General features: G+C 36.4%; 1 protein-coding gene across 5 annotated transcripts in view; it reads right to left on the reverse strand.

Annotated features, from left to right (window-relative positions):
• LOC113044350 (LON peptidase N-terminal domain and RING finger protein 2-like) overlaps positions 1-12,537 on the reverse strand; it is a 117,552-nt gene that overhangs the window by 9,769 nt on the left and 95,246 nt on the right. For all 5 annotated transcript variants that reach the window (XM_026204273.1, XM_026204272.1, XM_026204276.1 and 2 more), the window contains exons 4-7: positions 5,409-5,531; positions 5,096-5,257; positions 4,753-4,924; positions 4,460-4,562 (exon numbers count right to left, since the gene is read on the reverse strand). In XM_026204273.1, coding sequence (XP_026060058.1) covers positions 4,460-4,562; positions 4,753-4,924; positions 5,096-5,257; positions 5,409-5,531 — 560 coding nt within the window. The remainder of the gene's footprint in view (positions 1-4,459; positions 4,563-4,752; positions 4,925-5,095; positions 5,258-5,408; positions 5,532-12,537) is intronic.

The following is a 12,537-nucleotide window of genomic DNA, read 5'->3' on the forward strand; positions in this document are numbered from 1 at the left end:
CATTGTTCTGAAAGTTGTTGTCCCACTTTATAGAAACAGACACCGGCATTGTAGTTTACTCTCTCAGGAAACAGTCCTCGTCTTCCATAAAATGCGCTACGCACATATGAATATTATATATATATATATATATATATATATATATATATATATATATATATATATATATATATATATATATAAATATATATATATATATATATAAATATATATATATATATATATATATATATATATATATATATATATGTAATATATATATATATATATGTAATATATATATATATATATATATATATATATATATATATATATATATATATATATATATATATATATATATATATATATATATATATATATATATATAGTATGATATGATACAAAAGTTTGGTTCCAAAAAATGATAAACGCCATTTAAAAAAATATCGAGTTTCCACCTAAATCAATATTGTATCTGGTCGGTATAAAAAAAAAGTAAATTTTTAATTTGTGCAACAAACGATATTCGCAGAATTATTAGGGTCATGTTTTCTCGCTTTTTTTTTTTCAAACGCAACAAATGCCAGTCTCAATTTATTGCAGAACACAATATATTAGCTCAACTAATCACACCGCACCATTCCACACACTCTAGACAGTAATGGCCGCGTTTTGAATACACCCGGCATTATAGTTTTCCTCAGCTACTTTGTTATCAACAATCAAGGGCTGCACGATAAATTGCATGTTATTGTCATATATAAAAAACTAGATGATTAATTTCTTACTGCTAAATTCAGAAAAAAAACCAGAGGTGTTAATTATAGGACCTAAAAACTCTGCATGTAATAACCTAGAACACTGTCTAAGACTTGATGGCTGCTCAATTCTTCGTCATCAGTTAGGAACCTAGGTGTGCTATTTGATCGCAATCTTTCCTTAGTAAGCCACGTTTCTAGCATTTGTAAAATTCCATTTTTACATCTCAAAAATGTATCTAAATTACGGCCTATGCTCTCAATGTCAAATGCAGGAATGTTAATCAATGCATTTATGACCTCAAGGTTAGATTATTGTAATGCTTTATTGGGTGGTTGTTCTGCACGCTTGGTAAACAAACTACAGCTAGTCCAAAATGCAGCAGAAAGAGTTCTTACTAGAACCAGGAAGTATGACCATATTAGCCCGGTCCTGTCAACACTGTACTGGCTCCCTATCAAACATCATATAGATTTTTAAATATTGCTTATTACTTATAAAGCCCTGAATGGTTTAGCACCTCGGTATTTGAATAAGCTCCTTTTACACTATACTCCTCTACGTCCGCTACGTTCTCAAAACTCAGGCAATTTGATAATACCTAGAATATCCAAATCAACTGCGGGCGGCAGATCCTTTTCCTATTTGGTGCCTAAACTCTGGAATAACCTACCTAACATTGTTCGGGAGGCAGACACACTCTTGCAGTTTAAATCTAGATTAAAGACCCCTCTCTTTAACCTGGCTTACACATAACATACTAATATGCTTTTAATATCAAAATCTGTTAAAGGATTTTTAGACTGCATTAATTAGGTAAACCAGAACCGGGAACACTTCCCATACCACCCGATGTACTTGCTACATCATTAGAAGAATGGCATCTACGCTAATATTAATCTGTTTCTCTCTTGTTCCGAGGTCACCGTAGCCACCAGATCCAGTCTATATCCAGATCAGAGGGTCACTGCAGTCACCCGGATCCAGTACGTATACAGACCAGATGGTGGATCAGCACCTAGAAAGGACCTCTACATCCCTGAAAGACAGTGGAGACCAGGACAACTAGAGCCCCAGATACAGATCCCCTGTAAAGACCTTGTCTTATGACTTGTCTCATCCATCAGGACAAGACCACAGGAAACAGATGATTCTTCTGCACAATCTGACTTTGCTGCAGCCTGGAATTGAACTACTGGTTTCATCTTGTCAGGGGAAAACTGGCCCCCCAACTGAGCCTGGTTTCTCCCAAGGTTTTTTTTCTCCATTCTGTCACCGATGGAGTATTGGTTCCTTGCCACTGTCACCTCTGGCTTGCTTAGCTTGGGGTCACTTCATCTACAGCGATATCGTTGACTTGATTCCAAATAAATGCACAGACACTATTTAAACTGAACAGAGATGACATCACTGAATTCAATGATGAACTGCCTTTAACTTTCATTGTGCATTATTGACACACTGTTTTGCTAATGAATGTTGTTCAGTTGCTTTGACGCAATGTATTTTGTTTAAATTGCTATATAAATAAAGGTGACTTGACTTGACGTGCTTTCAGATGGAAATTATTCAGATGCATTTAATACAGAGTGGTAGATCCCTGACAAGCAACACTATATAGCGTTCATTAGATGAATCGCATTCAATTATGAACGCGATATTGCGTAGCTTGTCGGTGTAAGTGTTTTTATTAATGCCATTCATGATTTTGTTAATACAGCACATAGCACTAGTCAACTACATGAATGCAACATGGCAAAGATTAATGTACTTTTTGAAGTTGAATGTAAGGCAAATTACATTATGGAATTTCTGTGGTTAAATGTGATATTGTTGTTCATGTTCTTGTTCATAATCAAATTTTATTTTATTGCTGTAATTAATTTATAGAATTAACAAGATGACCCATTGAATTCATTTTGAAAGCGATGACTGATGAATGTATTTTTAGTTCAGTGTCTGTATATTAGATTAATGCTGACCAAGTCCAGAGGGTGTTCTATGTTGTGTATTTTCAACAGTTTCAATATGAAATACTACTAATTTTGATTCAATGGATTTATTGCATTTTGAGAAAAAAATATCATGGGTTTATTGCATTTTGGGGGGAAAAAAATACATTTCATAGTAAATCTTTGAAAATCAAAACCTGGATTTGAATTTTTTATGTTATTACATTTAAAATTATGCATTTAGAAGACGCTTTTATCCAAAGCGACTTACAGTGCATTCAGGCTATAATTTATTTCTATCAGTATGTTATCATAGAGATCCTATATGAAAGTTTGAAAACATTTTGAAAAAATAGTGTTTTTCATCTTACCACTTTCTTGGTAAAGAAAACATATTTTACTCAAATCAATCAAAATGGATTTATTGCATTTTGGAACCAAACTCTTCAAATAAAACTTAACTACTGATTTCTAGTTGTGTCCTCTTTTGGAAGGCCACATAAAGTGGTTTCACTTTCACCAGGGACGTCGTTAGGCCTATTTTAGCCCCCTAAATTATAATAAGAACAACAGTCAATAACAATTCGATTTATCAACAACCGTATCCTCATTCATATTTAGATGCAACAAATTATATATATCCAGCCACAAAAAATAGCCGAAAAAGTCAGAACTTGGACAGAAGTACAAAGAGTCATTGTGCTAAGATGATGCAACACACTGTCTCGTTGCATTGGTGTGAACTGGCAGCTTTCAGAGCATTGCAGACTGGAGCGCTGCAAGTAACTGGAGGATTAATCTCATCTCGTCGTTACTCTAGTTTGGCATGAACTTGCCATGCGTGGGTTGTCTCATAACCCGCGGACCCCGGGTTTGGGTGTGTAAAGAAATTGTCACTGTATTTGAGGGGTGGCTTGGGGCGTCCAGAGACAAAGTCTTTATTTATTTATATTTTCTTTTAATGTGCGTTTCTTCTTTCCGTGTTTTTTCTTGGCTTCTCCTACTCAAACTGCCTGGCAAGTAGTTGATTGCTCCCAGATGATCCTGCCTACCAATCAAGAATAAAAGCAGAGCTCCAGCTACCAGAGAAGAGAGAAGGTTTCCACAAGATCTTTCTCCAGAGCGCTGTCTGTGTGCTGCACAGCCTGTTGTCTCAGTTGGTGGTTGTTGAGCTGCTTAGTGTTCTGCTTTGGTATTGTAGTTCATTGTTGTTCATTGTGATGTTCCTTAATACTTACCTTTTGTTATTTTAGTTTAAGAGATTTGTATTATCCTTCACTTTTTAGTTTATGTTGCTTGGTTTATAGCTGCTACTATTAACATCTCTTAGCGGCTACTTTAATGTTTGCCTACTTGTGTTTTGTTTACTATTTTGATTTGGAAACTTTAGGGAGGTGGGTGCCATTTCTGTTTAACCCTATTTTCTCCAGTTTTGGGGCTAGGAAGGGAGCTAGGGTACAAATCTGTCATTTTTTTTGTTAGTATAGTTATAGGTCACTAACTCCAGTTAGATTGTTTTGTTTGATGTTTTGGCCTTATTCTCTCCTGAAGATATCGCTTTCTTTTTTTGTTTGTACGTGTTCCACGAGCTGCATTGAAAAAGCTAATTTGACCTTTTACCCATTGTACCTGTCCTGGAATGTTTCCCTCAAAAACCTTATATTTCTTTTTGACTGAAGAAAGACTTGAACACCCTGATTGATATATAGTCATGTAAATTATCAGGAAATTTTGGTGTTATTTTCAAAGAGAGAATTTATCATCACCTCATGCAGAGAGAACATTCAAAATCTGCACTGTCCAAAAGCTGTGACTGAACTTGCCTCCCCCCAGAAAAAGTAGGGAGAATTTTACGTGAAGATGCCTTATCTGGGAATGAAGCAAGTAGACAGAAACAGAGGGAGAGCAAGAGAGAGTGAGTGTGTGTTTGTACAACCAGTTATAGATCTTAGTCAGATATTAATTATTCCTTCAAAATATTTGTTGTATTATATATATATATATATATATATATTTTTTTTTTTTCAATATAAATACATCATGGTTTTAAACCACATACCTTCTTTAAGCTGTTTTCTGGGTGGCTCAAAGGCCTTAACATCTTCGGTCCATTTCCTTTTTAGGACTGGCTGAACAAAAAGTGAACTGAGGCCAACAGAGTTCACATTTTCAGATCTTTGTAAAATAGAAGAGTTCTCATCTTTGAACTTGCTGCAATTGAGTGTTGCTTCCTAACATACACAAACAAAACAGTTTTAAATTTGATGGTGCTATGATTTATGCTATGAATCTAAAATTGCTTTGCAAAGCAAAATGTAATTTTGAAATGTTCAGTGTGACAATATCTCAATTGTAGCAAATCTGTGCAGTTGTTTAAATTAGTTATATTTTAGCGCAGTAACCTTGGAGCAGCCTGCTTTGACTCCATCTCTAGGAAGAGAGGAGTGAAGAGAGCTTAGGAGGGATGAAGGTTTGATACGAGAGGTGGATCCAACTGGAAGGGGCTGCATGGACGTGGCCAGACCATTATTTGCAAAGACCGAAGAGAACATATGACTCAGGATCTGTAGATAGACAGAAAAACGTATACAAAAGTAATAATGAAAACTTGATGAATCAAAGAATCTAAAGGGTTTAAACTTTAAAATCAACAATAAGAAAACAAACCATTGAGAAACGGATCTGAGATTCATGAATAAATATATTTTAATGTACCTTTTGGGCCTCCAGTTTTACAGCAATCCAGTCAAATTTCAGAGCCAAACAGTAAAAATACTCTTGTAGAGCCTCCTCATTGCGGCCAGTGCTCCTAAACGCTGTAGCCTTAATGTAGTGAGCCTGGAGAGAGAGAGAGAGAGAGAGAGAGAGAGAGAGAGAGAGAGAGAGAGAGGAAAAAAAAATAAGTTTGGTAAAAGTAACTAAAGCCCAGCTATCATTAAATTAAAACTGACTAGACAGGTAAAATTATCCAAATTTGTTTTACCACAATGCCAATATTTGAAATATAGCTGCAAGCAGCAATAAAGAACCTAGTATGCAGCCACCACCCCATACTGTATCTTCAGGATAAAGTGCAGTGGGTAATTTTTGGCTATGTTTATGTTTTACTTTTTTAGAATTTGCTATATTTATTTATTTATTTATTTACACATATATATACACACACACACACACACACATATAGGTGCATCTTAACAAATGATAATGTTGTGGAAATGTTAATTTATTTCAGTAATTCAACACAAATTGTGAAATTGTGAAACTCGTATTAAATAAATTCAATGCACACAGACTGAAGTAGTTTAAGTCTTTGGTTCTTTATCTTTAGCCCAGGTAAGATGCCTTTGACATTGTCTGTGGTTCAGGAGAAGTTTAACAAGAGGAATACGACAACTGAAGCCAAATTCCTTGACATGTCTGTATGCCTTGACCCCAGCCTCAAGGGGGTCGCACACCGGACGAGAAGCGCAGCGTCGCGCCACGTCTTTAAAATTCGAACACATTATTCTCTATGGGTGTACACACACCGGTGGCACCATTCGGCGTCTGTCCGCGGCGCCCAGCTACGACTCAGAACGCTGTTCAAATTTCTGCCGCGCCACAGAGCGCCATCCGCATAGTTTTATATTAAAAAACCCCAGATGTTATAAACTGAAACTGAAATTAAAATACAGTACACTTGTTTCATTCAAATAAAACATTACAAAAAGTGTTTGGTTACGTTTTCAGCTGCACAGTTGCCTAGACAACAGATACAACAAAACAATAACAGACTTATTATAATAACACAGATTCTTTTCATTAATTAACGTTCAAAACTCAGTTTTTATCAATTAAAATCATATATTTAAAATAATAATAATAGATGAAGTTAAAACTCTCCCATCTTGCTGCGAAATTGAGCTCACGCATATAGAATGTGCGCGTCCAGTGTGCGATACCTTGAGTTGTCCTACATGTGGCGCGACGCGACGTGTCGATTGTTTTCTGGACAGCTGTCAGATCAGCAGTCTTCCCTATGATTGTGTAGTCTAGTGAACTGTAGCTTATGGACCAGATCATGATAAGACATTCATTTTAATATTCAGAAAGATTTTTAATCTACTGACTGACCTCATGTAAATCACAGCTTAGAGCCAACGAGTCTGCATTAAACTGTGCCACTGACACCTTTGGAGGCCTGTCTGAGCATCACCAGGAACGGCTCTTCATTCCTAGCTCGGACTCATAAACTTCATAAACATCTGTCACGTTTGGTAAACTGTGGTCTCGGGTTTGCACTATGTGTGTGGAGTTTGTGTGTGTCTCTCGTCAGCACTGATTGTTTCATGTGGGCGTCTCTATTAAATGTTCATCATCACCAGCTGCTACTCATTACCCGATCCCTATGTCTCGTCTCTCGTTCCTGTTTCTCAGTATTCTTCTCTTCATTGGATCTTCTAAACCTCTGGAACCCCATCAACTCTTCACCACCACGGATTGCTCATCTCAGTTCCTGTGTCACGCTCTCCTGCTGCATCTCCTCACCGCCACTTCCTGGATCACCATCAGACATCACTATTTCCCGGTTCACCGTCAGACATCACCTCACTCACCTGTTGTTAATGGCATTATTCCTAGAGTATCTGACTCCGTAAATAAATTCCTTTACTTATACTTACACTTGCTTCCTCACCCTGATTTAGCCTGGTCACTCTGACCAGTCATGGAAGCAACAAGTTCCACATCACTTTCTGAATTCATCCACCCCAGTCACCCGCATGGATCAGCAACAGGAGATCATGCTGACTCTGCTCTCCGGGTTCATGCTGACTCTGCTCTACTCCTACCCATTACATTTAAACGTAATTATCTGTACTTTCTACTCCTTCCATTTTAAAAACAAGCTTGTTACTTTAGTTTCTGATTTTTTTCTATTCTTTTTTCCAACGCCAGACTGATTTCATTGGATGAGGCACAGAAACCCATAACATTCAGAGATGTCATTGGTGTGTGGGCTGTCCATCTTTTCTTTGCATGGCACGAAACAAAGTGCACATTCAAACTGCAGCAAATGTGTCAGAGATTCAGTTGGTAAGAGCATGATGTCTGGCGAAAAGTCCAAAGTGTCTGCAAGCACAGGCGAGAACGTTGGTTGTAGTTCTAGTGATGGCGAACAGCAAAACCCTCCACATCCCTGGCCTTACCTCAAAGAATTGTTTGTAATAGTCAGAAAACAAAAAATACTCGCAAAATGCACTGCAAACTTTGTGAACCAAAGAAAAATTTACTTTTGGCTTTCAAGAACTCTCCTCTCTCTCAGGTAAGCTGTGTTCTTTGTTATTATTATATTAATTCATTTTAGAGTAGGCCAAGGCTTATATTGGTCGATTTACAATGTTTGCTTTTGCTTATGTATTAGAGGTGGACCGGTACATGTATTATTGTATTGAACCGAAACGATACGGGCATCACGATTCAGTGCATGAATATACCCAGAGAATATACAAGGTATAAAAATAAATAAAACTCGAGTGTAAATTAATTAATCTAATGTGGACGTACTGTTAGATACAGGGGTTCTGTAGCTCCAAGAGGGAGAGAGAGAGAGAGAGAGAGAGAGAGAAAGAGAGGTGCTATTGAAAATTCACAAAGTGTTTACTTATATTTATGTGTGTGTGTGTGTGTGTGTGTGTGTGTGTGTGTGAGGCGCGGGCGCGATCGGACAGTGGAAACATAAGAACATACTCTGTCATTTTGTTTATAAGGGGCATCATTCACACTGCAAGTGTTTGTTACGGTTAATTAATTTTAAGGAAAACAAATATATTAATCTGAAATGGTAGCAAATTAATGTTCAATTAATTCAGGTACAAAATTACATATCTTAAAGTTTTTTTTTATTAATTTAATTAATAAACTATGGATCATAATAATATGGATCATAATTCCTTTGTTTACGTTTCAGTTCTTCAGCGACTGAACTGTTTGTGTCCGTTATGGAATAACTCACGGTCGGAAACTGCGTCTTGGTAGTAAAAAAAGGCACGGTTTTGCAGAGTACAGTGTCACAAACTGAATGAGACGATTCACCGGAAATAGATAGGCGAAAGATAGTATATTTGAATTTTGGCACTCCCTCGTGACACGCTCTGACGCATCTGTGAGCTGATGGAGGCAGAACTTATAGCGCTCGCCTTTTTCTGTTTCTCTTTTATTTTTCAACAGTTTTTATATATGTGAGAGTGTGTTTTATGTTGAATGTGAATGTATCTGCATGATTACCATCTGTTTGAGTGCAAATCAGCCCAAATCAGCTCGCTATTACTGTATGATCACGACTATCAAAATGAACGCGTCTATATGAATATAGAGAGTGGATTATTTACTTTATGGTGCATTTGTTTTATTACCAACTGTATAAGTGCCTATCAGCACTTATTTGCATCGTAATTCATTGTAAATGAAAAATGAAAATCTCAGGATTTTCTGTAACTGGCAAACAAAGTTAAAAGTATTTTTTTTTCTTGTTATTCTTATTTTTCTTACTCAAATATTCTTATTGTATTTTTCTAGTGCTCAAATAAATCACTTATGTGATGTCTAAGTTTCTGTCTAGTGTTTTATAATGGAAAAAAAAAAAAAAAAACTATGCAGTGGTATGTTTACTAACTAAATAGTTTGTAGAAACCTTCAATACTATGGGGAAATATTTTTTTATATAAAGTATTTTATAAAAATATTTGCAGGAGTCTCATTTTTTGATGATATTTTATTCAGATTTGAAATAGAAACTCATGAGACATGTGACTTTCAACCTATTACTTTTCTAGATTGCTCCAGGACTCATTTCATGTATTTTTATAACAAATAAAAAAATATAAAGTGTGGTAAAAAAAAATAAAAAATTCAAGGCACTTAAGTGTCTATAACTTTTAATATTTTTGAGCATTATCAAATCTGGTTAATAAAAAGTAAAGCCCAAAGAGTCTTCTTTCCAAAGACACCAAAATTATGTTTGTAACACACTGAAGTAGGAAACTGTTACAATTATAAGTTTGGTAGAGCACTTTCAGCTGTGAGTCCCATTATGGGGGTTGTTGGCTAACAGTTTAAATTATTTATTTTCCTTTAGTGGTATAGCCTGAGACATGCACAAGCATTCTACATTTTGGTTTTGCTTTTCCCTCCATTGTACCGAACCGTGATGTCTGAACTGAGATATGAACCGAACTGTGACTTCTGTGTAACTTTCTACTCCTAGTATGTATCAGTGGTACACACAAGAAATCTGTTAGTTAGGTTAGGTGCTATTTATATCAGCTCTTTGTCACATTTGTTTTGAGTGGCCCTGTTGGTTTCAATGCGGTTTAAATTCAATGCTTTGAGGTCATGCCTATTCTATCTAGGGCTGTAGCTATCGAATATTTTAGTAAACAAGTATTGTACCAAAAATTCCATAGAGTAATCGGATAAAATGTGTTTTTGCTTAATTAAAGTGCAATATTAATTATGCAAGAGAAAACAAGACTCTTGGGTCTCTTAAAATGAACAACTAAGTTTCCTTTATTAGAAAAAATATATTTTTATTTTTTATATGCATAGAATGCAATGCATACATCAACAATAAACATTTAAGTACTACCCATTGTTTCTCTGTCTGTACTTGTACTGTGAACAATGACAAAGTTGACAGATGAATTAAGTGCCATTCAGTTGTGGTTTTAAATAAAGCATTTCCTGAGATGCACATTAAACATTAAACACATAAAACATTAATTTAATTTATCTTTTAATTATTGAAAATTAAGCAAACAACTTTTTGGTAAACAAAGGGGATTTACTATTAAAAATAAAACATGGTAGAAATGTTGTGTGATTAAACCTTAAAAAAAATAATATTTGATTTTTATTTTTGTAGTAGGCTATGTACATTCTGCTGAAAAATAGTAAATCATCTCTGGCAAATACTTGTCTTTAAACTAAACAGGACTTTTATTTTGACGGGTTGACGTACGTTTACAGTTCTGTGTATGTGATGTGATGCTAGTTTTACTTAAACGGTCAAATGCTCATGAAGTGACTGTCAGAGCAGTTGTGGAGATGTTCATGTGTTTACGTCCTTATTTAGTGAGAAAGCAGACGCTGAAATCACCGGAGCGTTACGTGCGCTTCAGTGTGTTTTATAATGGAAGTCGCGCTTCTGCTCCATTCATTAACAGAGACACGCAGAACATGCAGGATTAATATTTAAATAGACTTTTCCGGCTTAATATTTACAGATATTAGTCCATATCATGATTTGATGTAAGTGCAATGACCTATTTTTGATTAATTCATTCAAAATTTGGCAAATTCCGTGCCATTCCGCGTTATACTATAAATTCCGTTTTTATGACTGGATTCCGTGATTCTCTCCACGTTTCCTGCATCGCGGAAATCATAGGGCCCCAGTTGTGGTATGCCAGCTCTATCTTGCAATGGACACAAGCCATGACGTTCTCTTTACGTTTGCCCGAGCCCTCAAATCAAAACACTGCTGACTCCTTACAGTATGTGATCTTTCGGACGCAGTGCTTGTCTCTCCTTCCACTTTGTGGGTGACGTAAACGCGTTGTCATATTAAAAAATGAGATTTTAAATAAATTAACAGACGCTTCGAGGCAGAGGAATTTGCCTCCATCATTTTTTGTAATCGAGTTACTCGAGGAATCGTTTCAGCCCTAATTCTTCCCATTTCCTCACCCAACTTAATGTTTTTTTTTTTTTTTTTACAATTTAGTAAAGATGAGAAGTGTGAGGTAAGGTGGCTGTCCTAATTGGAAAGCACACGGAGAAATGTAGCCAGATATACAAAAAAGTATATCGGGTTGATAATGTGTGTTTTTGTAAATGATTCAATGATGCATATTTTCCCACAGAGAAACACCCTAATCATCTAGAGAGATACAAAACTTTCACTTCAAACGCCCTAAGAAAAAACCCAGAAGGAGCACCAGATGAAAGCCCCCCGTCCAAGCAAGCTAAGTTATGGGAACCCAGAAGAGTGTCCCAGGCCAGTTTGGATAAATCAGTCCTCCATTTTATCATACAATGCCTTCACCTATCTAATGTAGTTGAGCACCATGGTTTCATAGATCTTGTTCATCTTCTCCAGTCCAATATTAATGTGATTTCATGCAAAACTGTTGTGAACAAAGTAGAGAAGGCTTCCCTGGAAATGAAAAACAATCTGAAAACCACTCTAAGTGAACTTCAGTTCACTGCCACTACAAATGACTGCTGGGCAGCTTACAGGCATTGATTCATAGGTGTCACAGCACATTGGACAGAACCCAAAGACTACAGTATGACAAGATGTTGCGCTGCCCTAGCCTGCATACAGCTTAAAGGTTCACGTACTTTTGCTGTTCTTGCCAGTGCTCTGAACGATATCCACAGTGAATTTAATATCCGTGACCACATACCCGCACCACATCTGACAATGACTCAAATTTCGTAAAAGATTTTAGGGTTTATGGTCCGACTGATGAATATAACAATTTAGCAGCAGAGAGTGGTAAAGGAGATGATGGTGGTGATGATGAATATGATGATGAAGAGCAGGATAGCACTGAGAGCATGGAGTTTGTTGAAGCTGGAGCCGTATTGGATGAGGATGACTGCCTGGAATATCAGCTTCCCCAAACACCATCGCTGCGCCTGCCACCTTCTCAACTTGGTGTGAACAAATGATGTTGAAGAGGCAAATATTAACACGGTTTACAAAAGGGTCTCATGCTCAACATTCTCAAAGTGCTGGAGTCTGTGGAATAAAAGTGCAAGATCCACCACAGCAGCAGAGATCATTGAGGAGACTTGCAAA

The sequence above is a fragment of the Carassius auratus genome, chromosome 26, assembly GCF_003368295.1.
Source record: "Carassius auratus strain Wakin chromosome 26, ASM336829v1, whole genome shotgun sequence".
NCBI lineage: Eukaryota > Metazoa > Chordata > Actinopteri > Cypriniformes > Cyprinidae > Carassius > Carassius auratus.